Source organism: Larus michahellis, chromosome 9 (assembly GCF_964199755.1).
Source record: "Larus michahellis chromosome 9, bLarMic1.1, whole genome shotgun sequence".
Taxonomy (NCBI): domain Eukaryota; kingdom Metazoa; phylum Chordata; class Aves; order Charadriiformes; family Laridae; genus Larus; species Larus michahellis.
Window position 1 is genome coordinate 35929709 of NC_133904.1, and position 19702 is coordinate 35949410.

Here is a 19702-nt window from a genome sequence, read left to right on the forward strand (position 1 = left end):
TTGTTGGTAAGATATTCCTTTTTTTCCTTTCCCAAATGACACTACAAATACAAAAAGTTCATTTGCAAATGTTTACCTAAAATAAAATGACTTACACGAAGGCCTATCAATGCAGCTGACACAGATTCCGATTAAGTGGAATCCCTCACAATAGCGTCTGCCACAGAAGTTGGGCTATTTGCTTTTCTTGAATCCTCCCTGGCTTTAGATGCTTTCAAATCTTTTCTAATCCTTGCTGAAGGGCATAGCTAATTAACCTGGGAACGGTGCTATGCTACTGCTTTTTCAAACTACAGTGACATACCTGCACAATATTGAACTGTGTCTGTAGATATATCAAGTAGCTCAGGGAAAAATATGCTTGCGGTATGGCACAAAGCCACCTTTCTCTCCCCTTTTTTAAGACATACAAAGGATATCTCTCCGACTGAAAAGGATCAGAGACATGCCATTTGCCATTTGCTGAGCTATACCTACAACATCTCACTGATGACAACAATTATTAATTTATTTATTTCCGTGCTTTATACTTCCAAAGCACGTTAGTTCTTCAAGACATTCATTGCCCTGTTTCACTGCCATTTTCCCTTAGCAAAGTCATGTTTGGCATCTCCTTTGAGTCTAGTTTTCACGTTGGTGTTAAAAACTTGTACTTTGAAATACTGCTGCCTCTGAAATTGTAGACCACAGCAAATTGTGTTGACCACAGCTTCACTCTCCATTTTTTTTAGTTCCCAGAGTTAGAAATTGATTAGTTAATGGAGCTTAAGCTCCATGGCTTGCAGCACGCTGCACCCTTTCATTAGCCATGAATCCAAGATAAACACAGTGATTTAGGTCTGCTAAGCAAATCCATCAGCTATGCAGCATGACAGGTTGCTGCTGCTTTTGCTTTTGTATCTTTGTTGAAATAGGCTGCTAACAGCCACTTTTTTTCCCCATATTATATCAAAAAGCTTGTTTTACTCTCAATAAGATGTGTTAGGGCACCGTGGAGGTGCCAGCTCCCAAGTATACCTTGGAGTACTGCTCTGGTGAGACCCCACCTGGAGTACTGCGTCCAGCTCTGGAGCCCTCAGCATAGGAAAAACCTGTTGGAGAGGGTCCAGAGGAGAGTCACAAAAATGATCCGAGGGCTGGAGCACCTCTGCTATGAGAACAGGCTGGGAGAGCTGGGGTTGTTCAGCCTGGAGAAGAGAAGGCTGCAGGCAGACCTTATTGCAGCCTTGAAGTACTGAAAGGGGGCCTACAGGAAAGATGGGGACAGACATTTAGCAGGGCCTGTTGCGGTAGGACAAGGGGTAACAGCTTAAAACTAGAAGAGGGAAGGTTGAGACTAGATAGAAGGAAGAATGTTTTTACAATGAGGATGGTGAAACACTGGCCCAGGTTGCCCAGAGAGGTGGGAGATGCCCCATCCCTGTAAACATTCCAGGTCAGGCTGGACGGGGCTCTGAGCAACCTGATCTAGCTGAAGATGCCCCTGCTTATTGCAGGGGGGTTGGACTAGATGGCCTTTAAAGGTTCCTTCCAACCCAAACTACTCTGTGATTCTTTGATTCTGTAACGAGTGCTCCCCATGGAGCAGGGTCTCACAGCCAGAACTGAGGTGCCCTGGGGGGCTGGCAGGGGGCCCTGGGCGATGGAGGTGCGAGAAGAAAGGCATCAGAAAGACAAGATGACAGTATTTAAATCCATCTGCTCTTTCCAGATGCCACTACACCTTTTGTGATTAAAATTGTTAATTTAAATGATTTTTGAGTAATTTCAGGTGAGCTGAGACACTCTCATAAATCTGTGCTATCCTTCTATCCATGTATGTACTCAAATAGCCCAAGTTGTTGGATGCTTAATTACAAATACACATTTTTTTGAGTTTTCTTTTGCTACCTCTAGAGGAAACCAAGTGACAAGCTGACTAAACAGCAGGAGACTAAGTTTTGGTGATGCACACTTTACTCTGACTCAAAATTGTTGCATTTAAACATATGCCGGAAAGGCAACATACTCCAAACTCCAGGATTCAGTTGCATTTAAAAGCGTGGCCTGGCTATACATGTCACTGTGTATGCTACTAGAGAGGAAGCAGTTTACACATCATTCTCCACATATTACCATCTGTATGTGGTAGTGAGTTTTTTGCAGGTTTGTATTTATTTAGGAAAAGTACATGGCAAATAAGACTCCCTTTAATGCAATGCAGAGCTGCCCTGGTTTTATTCACTGCAGAATAAAAGAGCAAAACTGACACCGTTACTGACACGGACATATTCACTAATGTAATGCTGCTTGGTTTTACTTACAGGGACTTGTTTTTAAGTTTGCCAGTGCTTTTCTGATCTTTAATTCTATTTACTATATGGAAAAAAATAAGGTGGAAAATAAGAATGGGTGATGAAGAATGGTATTGGGTCAAGCAACAGGATTCCTAAGACAGAAGACTTTGGGGACAAAAGGAATCAAAATGTCCATGTGAGTGTAAAACGTATTATTATTTTATAATGAAATGTGTGAAACACATAATGAAATACAGATTTTCAATTGGAAAATACAGAAATCAAAATTAGTTCTTGATACTGATGAACACTGATGATTGACATTAATTAAAGCTTCATAGCTGAAATTCCCTGGTCAGCAATACATTGATACAGTCAGGAAACTCAAATTCCCACAGCTCATCTTTGGTGCATTAAAACATAATAAACACAAGTATTTCCATCATCTAAAATACTTCCTGCTTGAATTACAAATGAGGGGATCACTCTTTATGTGAGTTACTCCTGTTCTTTAACGCAAAACATCTATTGTCAGTGGTTGTCAGGGACAGGATATTAGACTAAAAAGGCTTTTGATATGATCCAACACATTCGTCCTGTGTTCCTGTATTCTTATCTTGCTTTCAAAAGGAGACAACTCTATTTCTGCACCAAATGCTGCTTTCAAGTGCATCACCACAGCAGCATTGCCTTATGATAACAAGCATGGGTGACAGCGGCTAGCCCTGTATCTAAAAAAGATTTGGCATCCTGTCTTAACTCAAAGGAGATAAAAGGGCATTTTCTAGATATGGTTGTTCAAGAAGCAGCATCTATTAGGAACCCAGCAGTACAAACTATATTGCCAGTAGGTAGATACAGCAATTGGGAAAAGTATACAACCTTCCCCTCCTCTTAAAAAACCTTCCCTTTAAAGTTACATCATTTGATTTTATCTGGACTGAGATTAAAGAAGATAATATGTATGGAGGAAGTAATAAGAACAATAATGTTCTTCATTTAAAGAAATTGTTTAAACAAATAGTGATTAATACAAAGTGCCTGCAAAGCTTTGAAATGGCTCTCTTCTTCCATGAAACAAGTAATTTCCATTTAAACAAATTCCTCTGTTGTAGATAAAATAAAATGACAGGGTTAGTATAGAATGAAAACTATTTGGCATCAAACCATCAATACTTCAATGTTACTGTTATCTCAAAGACAGAGAAAAGATGGAAGATTACTTTGTAAACATGCTTCTTAATAGGATAATTTTCTAATGAGCGATAGCAGTTTGTGATAAGATTTAATCTTACACAGTCTTTTTGCAAAATATATGTGATGCTATAGGATCAAACAAAGTAGAATATTTTATCTACAAAAGACAATGGCCCTCTGCCAAGGAGGACACTTCACCTGATATACTTGGTCTCACAAAACCTCAGGAATCACGCTGTGCTTTTAGAAATATTCACAAGTAAATAATTTTTGTGAAATAGTGAAGGATGAAAATGTGTTTTACTGTAGACCAGAAGAAAAACCCAAACTCCTGCCACTCCCATGTTTAAAAAAAAAAAAAAAAGTAAACTGAGGAACTGACAGTTCAGGAACGCAGCTGATTTTCCACTTCCAAAAATGTCAAGAGGCGTATCAGTGTGACATGCTGCCAGCCTTTTGAAGATGTCAGATGGTGGAGTTAATTGTGATATGGAATGAAAGGTAAGGAAGAACTTAAGCACTTTGATTTTGCAGCCTAAACATTTGAAGACGGTACCAGTCTGTCATAGTGTGTAACGCGTGCTTTGTGGGACAACTGTGCTGAAACTGCATTACGGATTACAGGATTATGCAGCAAAGGCTGCAACTCTTTGCCTTCTCTCGAACTCTCACCTGCAAACAGATCAATCGAGCATGGATGGAAACTGTGGCATGGATTTCCTTACCTTCATAGATTTGGTACTGCCAGAACTGGCATTTTTAGCTGATCTTGTACTTTTGGAAACACATGAAGGTCATGTGAAGACTATGGGTTTAGCAAGAGGTCCAAAGGGCTCAGAGTGGGGTTTATATTGTTTAAGTAGTTTATTGTTTTCCTTTCAGGAAGTGCTTATGGTAAACAGGTTTACCATTTGCTCTTCCACTTCAAGGAATTTCCTCTGAATCCCTCAGATTTTCACTCTTCTTCAACATGAATGTGGAGCTATTGAGTAACATGAGATGCATTGTACTGCTATATTATTGGTATACTTGATCTCATGGCTTTTGTCTTCATCTTTGTTTTTACGATACTGTATCTTTTAGAATCACATCTACTCTGTGTTCTACCATTTCATTTATTTCCCTTACTTTGGCTTGCTGTGAGTGGGGAGAAAAGTTAGTTGACTAAATCAAACAAGATAACAGAACCAGGGAGAAACACTTGAAGAAACTGGTGGATGATGGATATTTCCTTTATTCCCAAGGACTCAGAACAACCGTTGTGCTTATCCTATTTTTAGAGGGGAAAAAAAACCAACCAAAACATTTTTCAGGCCCTTTCATGCCAGTCAGGGGTACAGATTAAAGGTGAGGAGCCGGTGACAAGGGCGGGATAGGCATAAGTTTTAGTGGACGTACAATAAAAGTGTCGACCCACAGTCAGAAAAGAAGGAGCAGAGGAGTATGTGCTTGTAGGAGACCTGAGCAAATGGGAAAAACTTCTGAACCTCTGGAGAAATATAAACCAAACCAAAAGAAAGCGCTGCCTAAACTAATAAAGGCTTTGAAGATTCCAACTCAACATCTTCTCAGCTGCCTTTCCAAAAAAATCATGGGAAATCAGAATTGCTTGTGTGTCACTTTTAGGTGAATCACCTTACCGGTTGAATTGGGGCTTGTAGTGGGGTGCTAAATTTCCAAGAGAGGGGCGTTATGGATTTGCCATTTATGCTGATACCTGCTATCATAAATAGCTGCCTGCATGAGTGAGATGAGAGCCATAGCCGTCTCATTTTGTTCCGTGCATCTCTAGATTGGATTTAGGATACTTCAGGTACTGGAAGGGAAAACTGTGAGAATTATAACGTAGAAAAATTGGAATGGAGCAAGTTTCTATAATGTTCTGAAAAGCAATAAAACTCTGAAGAGTTCACTCAAACTGAAAACATACAGCTGCATCCTGGCCTGTGTAACCAAGGAATGGAGGCATCCAAAGGAAACCGAATGGCTTCAAAAAGATTTACTGGTTGTGGGGTGTAAGTTTTTATTACTTTAGAAAATAAATACCCTTCCTTTCAGGAAGTCTGTAATAATGAAGCCTGAAACAGCAGACTGGTGGATTCTGTACAACAGGCATCACAATACAGAAGAATATGGGATTAATTTTGTAAAGGCTTCTAAGAACAGGTCAATTGCACAGGCAGGAAAAAAATCATGGGTTCCCGCCCCGGTTCTTTGCTTCCTCCTGTCTTTACTGGTTTTGTTTTCAGTTTTATTTTTTAAATATTTTAACTTTTCTTTTTTGTACTATGAAACTCTCTATGCTAGGAATATTAATGGATGAAAGATAGATATTCAATAATTCTCTCCTTTTTTGGTTTTGTTTTTTTTTTCATTTTTGGCGTATAGCATTTTTATGTGTTCCGCAAGTTCATAATTTTTACATCTCACCATAAGTAAAATTCTCAAAGGTAATAAAAATAAAAGGAAACAGCATTCTTGATTATCATAAAAATACACCAAGAAATAAAAAGTGGAACAAATCCCTAAAATATATACACAGCCAGGCTCTTTTGCACTTTTTTCCCACAAGCACCAGCTGTTTTTTGCATAGTAGCACAAGGGACATATTTGCAGATTCAGTTTGTGGGAGCTCACTGGGTGAGGATTAACAACTAATTTTAATTAATGTGGCAAAACCAAGTTCAAAGAAGACAGAAAATTTGTAAATCTCGTAAGATCACTAATTCTGACTGTGTTCTTAGATGCAGAAAAGGTGCTACACGGAATTTTCCATATTAACATGTTTACTAAGGCTTACACACTGTAATCCTTTCTCCGTCACTATTTCACAAGGAACCTCCTGATTTAGCGGATCTTTAATTACACCCTTGTGCCCCCCCATCTTCAGTGTGTCTTTACAACTTTTCTGTAAAACAGACAAATATCCCTAATGTCATTTCAAGTGTTGATCAAGCAGAAAACCTGGGGAAGACCAGGCTACCAAACCAAAGCGCTTGCTTTTCGGAGCAACTTACACCAATGCAATACCAATGGCATCAATACAAAAAGAACAGCGTACACATTTTGAGGGAAACAAGTAAATTAGTAACAGGCAACTTGGGTTTCACAAGAATAAATCATGTCAAACCGCTCTAACTTTCCTCCGTGACAGAATAGCAGACCTTGTGGAGACATGAAGCAGTAAATGTTATATATCTTGACTTTAGCAAGGCTTTTGGCATGGTCAGACATGCTGTTCTGGTAGTGAAGGGGGAGAAACAAAGCCTCGGAACTGGCTGAGGAACTCTGCTCAGAAAACTGTTATTACTGTTTTCTGACAAAATTGGAGGGAGCCAGTGGGGTTTTGCTGCGGTCAGTCTTGAGCCTGAAGATTAATAAATACTTTCTGAGGGTTTAACCTGTCGAAGGTTCAGGATGAATGTTAGCAAAAATTTCCTAATGGGAGGATGGTCAAGCGCTAGATTAACTGTGCGGTTTTCAATAACAGATTCTCCCACACATTTTCCCAAGCACAAGTTTGACACTGTTCTTTTTGGGGACAAGGGGACAGATTCAGTGACAAGGTGAGGTCCCTTTTTGGCTGATGCTCTATAACTGCATGATTTAATGCCTTCCAGCTATGTAATAGGCATATTACTTGTTTGAGATCAGGAAGCATCACACCAAATTGCAACACAAATTGCTGGTGAAACATTCTTGTGCTCCTTTCCACCCCGCTTTCACCCTTCCCTGAGACACCACTGACTCTACCAGGTCACCCTCAGGTCTGCCTTAGAGATTATGTCCTTTATGGCATCACCAGAATAATGGCATAATTAATTGACTAAAGGTGTCCTCAGAAAAGTTTCTGTTAAGTGGGTTGGTTTTGCCTCATTGGCTTTCTTAGTGTTTTCTAGATTAAACAGAAAGCCAAGAAGCCGTTGCTGTAAACTGCATGGCCAAAATTGTTCAGGTTCATCCCTCCGGGGAGTCACACACCAGCTCCTCTCTCTGGGACACTTTCGGGCATCGTTAATGAGACTTCTCTTACCTGCAGAATCTCCAAGAAATCTGAAAATGGTATCAATTGCTGGAAAAGGGAGAAGGTCTTGGGTTGGGGGAGGAGAATTGTGTGATTTTACAGATGGCTTCCTGACTGTGGAATATGAAATAGGGCTTTTGACCAATTCTGTACCCAATGTGGGGAGGACGGGACAGCCCCCCCGTGGCTGCCATTAGAGCGGGGAATAGCTACGCACAGTGCTTGGAAACCAGTTCTGAGAAATGCTTTCTCTGACACGTAGAAGCAGTAACCCATACTGAGCTAACTAACTAATAGTAAGCTGAGCTAATTAGTTTAATGAGCTAATACAAAGTAGCTACATCAGAGAGTCTCGCTTTGATGCTAATTCCCTCACGTAAGGAGTCCTTTTATGTCCTGGGCTACTGTTTAAACCACTGGACCAATTTGCCAGCCCGTGTTAATTTAAATCTGTTACTAATGAATGAGAAAGCATGGGGATCTGGTTGCAGTAGAAGAATATTTGTTTTATTTCATCCTGCCATAGTTTTTCCCTCAGGGTTTGTCTCATTGAGAGGCAATACCAGGGAAGGAAGTGAATAGTGTGAAGTTCTTTCTGGAGCTTGTCGCTCCACTGCCGCAAACAGCAGCAGCTTTTTTAACCTGTATGTTCACTTTACTCTTCTATACTGTAACGTATGTATTGCTGAGCGTGCCTCTCCTACCCTGCTCCTACCACTAGCGTGAATACATTTTTTGCCATTTCTTGTACCTCTTTTTTCTTTTCATATTCTGCTTGCTGGAGATAGACTTTTCTGCTTAGGCTCTTAGCCTTACCTTTTCTACTGAGTCGAGTTTCTGTTACTGTGATCTGTGATGCGGTCACAAGCCTGCATACTAGTTTCTTTGACAACTTAAATACACAGCGGATGTCTCCTTCAACAACGATTCTATGACTTTTTGATATAAACTATGGAAAATGCACCTGTGAGCCCATTTTAGTCAGATAAGAGCCCTTGAAATACTACTTCCTATTATTCAACGTTTTAAAAGAGTTTAATAAGCTGTATTTTATCAAACACCACAGTATCTTTTTCAAAGGCTTTTAGAGAGAATGTCTCGCCTTTTTTGTTTCCGAAGCCCCACTGAAGAAGAAAACGCAACAAATTTCTCTGGAATCATTCCATAGCGAATTCCAAAAAAATATTTTCTACAGAAGTGGTGTCAGGTTTTTACAGTTGCTCTGTTTAATTTTCACAAGGTGAATGCTGACGGCACACAGAGGAAGGGAACATATCTAGGGGAAGAAGCAGCATAATACAAGATTTAGGGTTTAATGTACATGTACATGTAATGTACTACCTGTAAGGTCCTGTCATTAAATTCAGGGTGCATATGCTACTGCATTTAATCCAGTACAACTGGGGGCTGATGCCCAAAGGGATTCCCCCTCCTCTTCTCCATCCTCAGCCGCTTCCTCACGCTGGGTTTCTGTGGTGGATGGAGCAGCTGTGCTGCAGCAGGCGAGACGTATCCACGAGCTGAGCCAGGTGACCAATCCCACCCAGAAAAACACCGTCTTTTCAGTCGGCCCACCTCATTCACCCAACTCCCTCTGCACCACGATTAGTGGGTGTGATACAAAGGAAATATCGTATCAATATATCTGGTATATAATCCTAATTTGTTGGAAGCATGCAGAGCTCTCAACATCAGCTACACCAGGAGAGATGTGTGTTACCAAAGTTCTGTCTTCCACTTTATAAAGCAGGAAAACTAAGTAAAGACTGGCACCTTACTGAAACGATTCAAGTAATCTAAGATCTTTACCTCAGATTAAACTTTATTAATTGACTGACTGACGCTCCAGGGTGGTGAAGGAAATGTAATTACACTGTGGACAGAACATTCAACTCCTGAAGGATGCTCTAGAAGGATGTATTTTATTTGTGGATGAGCGAACGTTCAACACATCTTGCTGCTGCATGGAAAACCATAGACAAAACTTTAGGTAGCCAGAAACAGAGTTAAATACGTCAAAAATCAGTGTTAATATTTTTAAACAATGTAACTTACTGTAATTTTAAAAACATACACATTGATGGCTCTTCTCCTCCCTGCCTACAAATAACCAGTGGCAATTCTTTTATTTCAGTCCTGCAGAAATGTTTACTGAGAGTTCTGATTAAAGCCATTGCATAAAATTAATCACCTGTTTTAATATTTTAACATCGTGACTTACAGCATAAACTATTCAGGACAGGGACACGGTGTATCTAGAAGCTGCGTAACTAACACAGCAAAGCTTCCAATCTGATTGGGACTTCCTAGTGTTCCTACAGCCGAGCCAATAAATTATTACTTCATGTGATTTCTATCACATAATCCGTCAGCGCGGATGAGTGGTACCGGAATTCCCGCTTGTTCGTTGGCTAGGTTTCCTTTTGGCTGGGAGACGGAGCCTGGACAAGGAGGAGGAGGAAGGCTGGCACCCACACGCCGGGCTGTACCGTGGGCTCCCACAGCACCACGAGCACATGGAGGTTGTGTTGTGGGGCTCGGACCATCGCCAGCTCCAGCCAAGACACTGCCAGGCTGTCCGGGGCCAAGACACAGCTGGCGTGTCCCGCCTCCATGAGGGCACCATCCCTGTGCTGCCCACCTGCGGAGACCGCCATTTCCTTTCTTCCCAGACAAAACGCGTTCACCCCAACCAATAAAAAGTTTATTTCTCGGCTGCCGTTAACGTTCACGTAAATCGAAATCCTGACCCTCCTCAGATTTTACCAGGCGTGCCTGCCCATCCGCACAATAAAAACGTTGCCAAACAGGGCGAATTTTCTGTCAGAAAACGCCGGGATGGCTTTACACGCCCACCTCCACCCGCCGGGGGCACCCACCACCACCCGGAGGGGCCGGTGGCGGGGAAGGGGGGGGGGGACAGACCGGGCGGCGTGAGGCGTGGGGGCGACGGGTCTGTGGGCTGAGGGAGCGGCGGGGCTGCGGGGGAGCGGCCGCCACAGCGCCCCGGGCCTGTTTCACAGGCCCGGGGCGCTGTGGCGACCGCTCCCCCGCCGCGACGAGGGGCGGGGGCGAGCACTGTCCCGGCCGGCGCTGATCTTACGCTCCTATTGGCCGCTGTCTGCGCTGACGTCACGATCATGATGAGAATTAATGATCGGAGGCGCTGATTTCATTGTGTGACGCCGGGACCGACCCAGCCGAAAAAACCGGCTGAATCCGCAGCCCCCCGCCGCAGCACGGTAAGGCCGGAGCGCGGCGCTGGCGGCGGGGGGGGGGGGTGGGGGGGGGGAGTGGCGGCGGGGAGTCCCTTAAGCCGGGGGGGGGGGTGGTGGTGGGGGAGACACGCACGACACAGCGGGGTCCCGCGGCAGGGAGGGGCGCGGCGGGCGGGCCGGGAGGATGATGATGATGATGATGATGGTGGTGATGATGATGATGGTGGTGGTGATGATGATGCCCCTGGGCCGGCGGCCTGGCGGTGGGGCTGGCAGACCCACCTCGGGCGCGCAGGCGCACTGCGCCTCCCCCGGCGGCCCCGCAGAGGCGCCCGCCGCCGGTGGGGAAGTGCGCATGCGCACGGGCGCTCGGGGAGCCGCGGGCGCCTGCGCCGCCTCGGCCGCACTGCGCCTGCGCGCTGCTGGGGGCGGGGGGGGAAGGGGAGGTGTGGGCGCATGCGCCGAGGGGGTGCGGTCCTGCCCGGCGGGGCGGCCGCGGGCCTTCATGGCTCCCCTCTGCTCTTCCCTTCTTAACCCTCGCGTCAGGTCGGGGGTAGCTCCTTGAGGCTGGGGCTGGTGCAGTTGGAGGCTTTGAGGGGGGGCGGTTGGGCAGAGGTAAGAAGAAAGCTGGTCGTTGCCTCGTGGTGTGAGGCCTGCGGGCTCCACGCAGGGGTAGGCGAGTGCCCAGGCCTGAGTGGGGCAGGAGGTGTCCAGCTGCAGGGGCTTGTCACGGAACGGCTCAACCCTTGTTTCCCCTCAGGACTTGGACCTCTCGAAGGCCGTATCAGCCCTGTTCTGGTGCCGGACACAGCCCGTGGCGGTGGCAGTTGACCAGGGTGTCCTTCTGTCACGTTTTATCCCCGTTGTGTTTGGAAGGGAGTGAGGAGGGAGGAGTGCGCTGGCCGTGCTGTCTGTGGCACTCTGGAGGGACGGTGGTGCCAGGGGAGGTCTCGCTGCGGAAGTGCCTGTGTTGCACACAGACTCGCCCCGCTCTGGGGAATAACATGCGGTCCCCAACCCCGCCCCCTGCCTTCTGTTAGCCTAGGGCTTCTGATATGGTAGGTAGATTGTATCTCGCTAAGCAAAAGTAGTTCTTTATCCTCCGAAGTGGAGTCTTGAAGCAGCTCGCATCTTCAGAGTAAAACTGCATTTCAGTATTCCTTTCCTTTTTTTTCTGACATAGGTCTTACAAACCCTTGTGTACACAATTTAAAACGTGGCTAATGCAGTTGAAGCCTCATTTGCATGAATAAAGTGGGATGGGATGCATAAACTTGTAGAGTTGTGGTCATAGGTTATCATGTTATTAAGTTACTGAGGGCTGCCTAATTTGTCCCTAATAAAGGGCTGAATTTTATAGGTAGAACTGTAATACAGTATTACAAATGCTGTACTTAGTGAAGAGAGATGCAATTGTGCTGGGAGTCATGGATATTTAAAAGTAGTTTTACGAGCTGGTCGGTATATTACACTTACCCAACCATAAACATAACCTACTGCTCTTACAGTTGTGTAGTTGTAACTATTTTGGCCTGTGTAGGAAGGAGGCAGTAACCCACAAATCCAGATTATCAAGCATTGTTGCTTGATCCAGTGTCTCCACAGATCTGTAAGTTGAGGAGTTGGTTTGTTGTTTTCTTTCCATTTGGGTGTGTAAAAAATGGTGAGCTTTTGGCAGAACAGAAAGTGAATTGGGTAATTGCTGGTACAGTTCAGGTTTCTAAAGCTGTAGTAATAGTCTCGCTGCTGCAGTCTTGTTTTATTTATGTATGTAGTAGCTTTCTTATTAGAGTTGCATTTTTGTCTCACATTTATATTGGTGCCGAGTCTTGTTATTTTGTACCACTGGAGACCTGTGGAGGGAAAGAAAAAAAAGAAATAAATTGAGGAGTGTGCCGATTTTCTTCTTGTACCTGTTATGGGTAGACAGACTGAAACAGTAATAGATTTACAGTCTTTTATAAGATGACTTTTTTCCAAACAAATGTTAGTTTGGTGGTGCGGTTAAAAAAAACAAAACAACCTCTCAGAAACTGCTTGTTCCCTTGTATATATGTGTTAATCACTGACAGTTTTATAATGTTTTATACCATGAAGTTTTTTACACTTAGTTACTTTTGGTGGCTTGTACTCTGAGTGAATTTTGGGGTTTTTTTATTAATTATAATTTCAAATCCAAGACTGTTTTTTGTTAATGTTTGAAATGAGAGGAGTATCATTTTTATTTCCTATTTTTCAAATTAATTAGCATTAATGTACCATTCTATAAAGACCCACCTTGTAAGTAAGTTTACTTGGTTCAGCAATATTGAGACTTTGATGCTAAGACTATAATGCTGTGCACTGTAGGCAGACTTTAGACCACAGGAAATTTTTTTCTTTTTTTTTTTTTTTTAGCCTCCAGATCTTTTAAGTAGTCATTACAGAACAGCTAAATAACTCTTGGAATTTTTATTTTTTATTTTTTTTTAACCAGGGGATCATTGATAGATGTTGCTCTTTCTTTTGTGGTACTCCTTGACACCAAGTTGTCTTCATCAGTTTCTAAAAATACATCTCTGGGCTTCACCAGGTCTCCCTGGAGAGATTCATAATTTTGGATGTTGAATAAAGTAACTGTAGTGGAAGGACTAGGCATTTGCAGCATGCTGTGTGAGATGATAGTTACATTAAGTACCTGTTTCGAAGCAAATGCGCTATTACTTCAGAAGCAAACTGGGCTTTAGTTCTTCCGTGTTCTCCCCTCCACTTGAGCTCACTCTTGCCACAGAAAGGGAAAGAAGGTGGATGCTGTGGAAAAAGTTGCTCAAGCAGCTAAAGAAGTCTAAAGAAGTCTAAAGAAGTTCAGCTGTAAGAATAACCTTAATCTCGTCTGAGGAGGAGCCGATGTGACCGGGCACAGTGTGTTAGTAGGATTGTCCTTCGTGAGGCTCGTACTCAGCACTCTTGGACAAACTGAAGGGCATGGACTTCCCGTCTTCGTACTTACCAGCCTTAGATCCCTCATGTGTCCCAGTGCCTGACTTAGCACTTGGACCACATTTAAGTCTCCTGAACCACTGCATATAGTTGAAGGGATTCTTCTGCTAGTATGATAATAGTTTTTTTCGTTAGTATTCGGTTTGGAAAGGGAATGAAGAACAACATCTTTATCTTGATGGGTTTACAGAAGGTTGAGGAGTGGGAGACCACCAAAGTGGAAAGTTGAATGATATTAGTTGGCCTAGAACACATAGCAGGGGTGGAGGAGGTACTTACAGGAAAGTGCTCATTTGTCATAGATTAGTTTCTGCACTGTCACATAAACAGCAACATACTTGGCCAAGGCTACCTTATTTATTTGCAGAGCAGGCAGATGTTGAATCCTTAAAAATACTACTTTGCCCCTTTTATTGAAGTGAAAACATAACTTATGTTCATGGACTTTCAGTTTGCATAATGCATTGCCTGAATTTTATTAAATTTCACGGAGTTCTTTTCTGTAACAAAGTCTTTTCAGTGCCAATGTGTTGCCAACCAACTGGACACCTGGCTTCCCAAAAGCTCAAATACATGTTTTTTAAGCTTGGCAAGTCAAGATCAAAATGAAGGTATAATAAAAATCCACATGGATTTCTAACTTGGAGTCTGAGGTTCAAGACAAAGGTGAGAAATCCTGAAGAAATGAGTGCTTCGTAGATACACAAATTGGGAAAAGCAGTTAATTTCTTTTGAAGTTACTGCAATTGTTCTGAGTAATGCTTAAGTCTACTGTGAAGGCATATGACCTGCTCATTCTGTTGATACTAATGTAGCTACCTTACTGCTTAGTAATGTCAGCTCTTTGTAAGTTACCTCTAGTTTGTATATATTTCCACTGACTGTCATGGATCTCCCATACTAGAGAAAAATGTAAGAATTAGTATCTTGTTTTGTATAACCTGTTTAGCATCAGTTTTCTTAGTGACACTTCTCAAAAAAAACCCAAACCCCAAAACCAGTGTAATCCTTCGATGAATCTAGTATTAATCTGTATTAATGTAGTCTCAGAGACAGTAACATTATGCTCTTTTAGATGTGTTTGAATGCTCAGTGTATTTAATGTAGAAAAATTTCTAGGTCTGACAGGTGTGGAAAGTGAGCAAAACTTGTTACCTATGAAGATGGGATGTGCAGAGTCAGCGCTTCATGGATTAATGTGATTGCTTTAGAGCTTCCAAACATTCAGTAATTGGTTTATTCAATACAGGGTACTGGTTTAAATACTCTAAATAAGCCCTGAAGAACTGCTGATAGCAAACTGATTTCCCACTGGACTTTACAGGTGACTTACTATCAGTGGGCTTTTAACCTGCAAGAGAAGGAATATTGCCAAATGGCCTACACACTAGTGTGAAATCAGTATGCCAGTTATGGTTTTGTCCTAGGGTATTGAGATGGAATGCTTGGAGCTTGCTGTTAGTAGTACAAACAGTAGTAATAATCTTGTGATCTTTTATATCTAGTTAGAAATTATGTAGGCAGTTAAAAAGCAAAAAATCTTATGATTCTTCATTTCTTTTCTCTTGGTCTGTGTAATCTGAGATCTTCATGTGAAGTTGTACTTCCTGCCCAGCCGTGACCGGAGCCTGTGTCGTGTGGGGTTGTGCTACATCTGCAGCCAAACAGCAAAAACTGCCCTACAGCTTCCTGGGGGCGGGATGGGTTTACTGGGGCTTTAGTCCAGGCATCAGTGCTGTATGTTGAGGTTATCTATCACTTCTGTGCTGGCTGGAGCTTAACATCTATCTACTTGTTAATAACCATGTTATACCAAGCAGCTGTAGCATGGTTCAAAGTATTATGGGATATAATAGACTGACTTGTAGTGGACTGGTAGATCCAGTGGTTTGGTTATTTTGCTTTGACTTTAATATTTTGAGTAGAATTTGAACGAGGTTTGCTGTTGGGCAGAGGTAGCTGCCTGCATAGCCCTACTGAACATTATGCGTGGTTTATACTGCAGTTTACCCCTAGTTTTCCGTTGCCTCTGGTAAAAGACAGGTTTTTTTAGGGGGAAAAAAAAAAAGAAAGGGTGAATTAATTGGCAGAGCAGAATGAATAAGATAGATTTACACAGCAGGATAGCTACTGATATTTTAAGAATATCGTAACATCCCTTCTGTAGTTTTGGTAAATATGGGTGTGGATAGGTGGGGCAGTGAGAAATGGTACAGGACTGTCTGTTGACTTAGGATTCAGTATATTTGAAACACAAAAAGCATTAATAAATTCTCACCTGCTTATTTGAAAGTTTAGATGTTGAAATGTAAACTAAAGTTGTGACTCAGCTTCCATAACTCTGTGTCTATAGGCTCCTGCAATCTATTTAAATCAGTTTCTTACGGCCTCTGCGCAGATCCTCTGAGCTCTACTTGCCTAGATTCAAGGCAGAATTTACTAAGGAATCTTACCAGTATTATGGTTGGCAGGTGTAGTTTACAAGTAATTAAAATAAACTGCAAAAATTAGTTGTTTATTAAACCAGACCATGACCTCTCTTGAGTTTAGGCAAAGTCTGTCATGCAGTACATATAGGTTTAGCTGAAGATCAAGAGATTTTGTCAAAATGTTCCACCCTGTCCTTATCTAAACTACAGATGTCAAATACAACAATGAAAGTATTCTAACACAAGTGACTTTGGATTCAGAAATCCACGTAATTAAAAAATGCGTCAAGGACCTGACACACGTTTTCGCTTGCAAGTCATCAGGTCTGATTCTAAAAATTTATCTTGCAATTGGAGGAGTCTTCATCGTAATTGATGAACTATTTGGAGAGCATGCTTCTTTTTGATGAGCCTATGTATAGAAATGCTGGAGCTATTGGATGACAGACTTCATCTGGATCTGCAAAGGTAGAAGGTTTGTAACTATTTCTGATGAGGTCATTTGTGGGAACTCTTCTCAACTAAATAAAACAGGACCATTGGTACTGAAAGAGTAGTATACACAGAATGGCTCCTGCCAATCATGCAGGAGGAAAAAAAAAAAATCACAAAATTAATTCTTATGCATTCTTTAAAAGTAACAAGTCATTTGGTGACTGCATCATCGTGCGTGTCCACTTGAGAGATCAGAAGACAGTTCTGAATTTTATGAAGTAGTTTTTTATGAACTTTATTGATTCGTTAATGGGCTAATAATTGTCTCCTCTGTTGCTTGCTGTAAATTTCTTTAAACAATGAAGTATTCAGAGCAAGAGTCTCCTTTGCCGATCTCTGACTATGGCTGAATACACGTTTTGGGGGAGGCATAACTCGGGCAACACCTGACTTGTAATGCAGCTGATAGTGCTGCATTTATTAATGCACTAGATTGAGAGGGTAAACAAGAATTGGGAACAGAGGTAAAAATGTGATTGAAAAATCATCTTCTGTTTTAAGTATTATTGAAAAGAAACCAGTAATTTTTACCAGTTGGTAGTTAGTGATTTTTCTATTGTCTGTTGACATACAGCGGAAAGTAAACTCTGAAGTCAAAGTTCTAGCCTTCAAGCATTTTACTACAAACTCTAGATATTAATCTTTTTCTTCATAGAGGCCTTTTGAACTCCAGTAACCATTACCACAACATAGTATAATCATCTTGATTAATAATGTGAAAGGAGCTGGGTGTCTGCTCGTGCTTTTGAGTCCTTAATAATTTTATTTGCTCTAAATTAGAAGCAGTTCCTGTGCAAAGATTAAGTGTACTGCTAGTCTCCTCCTTTCCATCCACAATTTCCAAAAATGGTAGCTAAAAGCTTGGTAGCCACAAAGGATTCCCTCATCCCCTTTATTTTCCTACAAGATGATGGTATGGTTTCTTACTCTTTAGTTTCTTCTGCATTATTTTGATACATGTACTGAAAGTATTAAAAAGAGATGTGGCTGGTAACTTTTCTGCTTTCTGAGACACGAAGTCGGATGCAGGTTGTTCCTGGCCAGTGCCTGCAGTGTCTCAGCTGGTGGCCTCCTGTTTGGGACAAAATAAAGACCCTGTTCTGGAAATCCTGTGATGATGGGGCTCTTCTTTTCTTACGTATAAACAGAGGATTGTATTTGTTACCCATATAGAACATATAACAAGAGCATAAAATTTCAGTTTGCCACTAGGGAGTCTGTTCTGTACTTGGTGATATTCAGCTGTTTGCCTTTTCCAAGCTAGGGCATGAATTTTCATGTGTAACAAAGCTGTGTCTTGTTTAACGCGTTCATCAAACTGCTGATGAAGAGGCTGCCTCCTCCCTGGCCACCCGCTGCCTCGGCTGTGGCCTGGCATAGCCCTGCGCTGAGCCTGGCCAAGGCATGGCCTGATGGGGATGCCATGAAGGGTCTATCTTATGCTGGCCATGGGGCGATGCTGCTCGCCATGGGGCCACACCATCAGGAGTGTGTGGGACGGAGGGCAGGCTCACAGGGGGATGCTGCTCCCCGGCAGAGCCTCTGGGTGCCCAGGGGCTTGGACCACAGTGGTCCCTGTCTGCCCTGTCCCCACACAGCGAAGATCTCTCATGGGGAACCCAATCCTGAGCTGGTTCAGCAGGCTGAAAACAGGACCTGAAGAGTTGCTGTTAGCCTGGGAGGAGCCTGGGTCTCTCCATTCTGGGTGAGCACCGCTTTGGACAAAGCAGAGGGGCAGGAATGCATCCTGAGGTCCTGTAGCCAGTGTTGGTGTATACTCCTGTAAAACAACCCTTAAGTGTTCTTAAAAAGCCTGATTTCTAGCCTGAGGGTACAGTTTCACAGTAGCTCGAACCTTTCTGAATGCAGGCTGTGATTTGGGTGGTCCCTCCTTCGTGTTAATATTAGAACATGTTAATATTAGAGCATTAGCATTGCGTTGGGCTGGACCAGAACTTCCTGAAGCCTTTTTTTGGGTTTTTTTTCCCCCCAAGCTGGTCTTCAGTTCTCGTCCTTGATCTTTGTGACTTTGCAGTTGGGAGGTGCTGGTGCTGGCACAGCAGGAGGAGTAGCATGACCAGCCGTAAGGGGGTGTAGGATTTGCTGAAGTTGGAGGCGGTGGAAACTTTTACTTGTGCTGAACAGTCACCTTCATTTTATCTCAGATTTTGTCTCCTTTTTTTTGGTAGGGGAGGGGAAACAGATGTGCCAATATTATTGGAACCACTGCTGTTACTCTATTTTGCCAAATGCCTTTATTATTATTTTTTTTAAGGGAAAAACTTTTTCTTTGAAATATAGAGGCTCTTGAACTTAGCAGTGCAATACATTATTTATTTATGAAAGGCTGTCAGTGTTGTTCCAAACATATAGTTCACCTGTTCAACTTGAGTCTACTGCAAAGGAATCACTACTGCTGACTAACAGGTTTTTTTTTGAAAATAAGTAAAAGTGTTGGTAAAGGATTCTGTAAAGAAAACATGTCAACACTTAGCGTTATCACAAGCATAAATGAGAGCCTGTGCATTCTGCAAGTATTACAGTTTTTATTCCAACTTTCAGAGTATCTTCTTTTATTTTTAGATGAATCTGCGTTCTGTATTTACTGTAGAACAACAAAGGATATTGCAGCGTTATTATGAAAATGGAATGACAAATCAAAGTAAAAATTGCTTTCAGCTCATATTGCAGTGTGCACAAGAAACTAAACTGGACTTCAGTGTAGTCAGGGTAAGTACTGAGGCCTTCCAAATTTGTGTGTTAAAGTTATACACTTTCATTTCTTTACATAACATATCTGTAGAGGACTGGAGTCTCTAACTTCATACTTGTCCTAAATCAGACTTCAGTATGCGTGTGTGACATGTTCATTTTTATCCAATGAGCCTGTTTATAGTTTATTTTTGCTGAAATGTCTTCACATGATTGCTGTATTTAGCAGGGGCCTGGATTGCACAAGGAGTGATTTTGTGTGCGTGTTTGGGGTTTTTTTGGGTTGTTGTTTGTCTTTTGTTGTGTTTTGGTTTGGGTTTTGTTTTTGTTTTTGTTTTTTTTTTATTAAATTGCGAATTAGTTTGCCCAACA

At 42.4% G+C, this 19702-nt stretch overlaps 1 protein-coding gene across 7 annotated transcripts in view; it reads left to right on the top strand.

Annotated features, from left to right (window-relative positions):
* Positions 1–10616: 10616 nt before the first annotated feature.
* HDX (highly divergent homeobox) overlaps positions 10617–19702 on the top strand; it is a 46626-nt gene continuing 37540 nt past the window's right edge. For 4 of the 7 annotated variants that reach the window (XR_012588938.1, XM_074599745.1, XM_074599750.1 and 1 more), the window contains exons 1-2: positions 10617–10739; positions 19202–19348. Coding sequence is in view for 6 of the 7 variants with exons in the window: in XM_074599745.1 (XP_074455846.1) it covers positions 19202–19348 (147 nt within the window). In the remaining variant the exon portion in view is untranslated. Of the gene's footprint in view, positions 10740–11171; positions 11331–14278; positions 14361–18206; positions 18324–19201; positions 19349–19702 lie in introns of those variants that run through there. The other 3 variants (XM_074599746.1, XM_074599748.1, XM_074599747.1) reach the window with 3 other exon arrangements.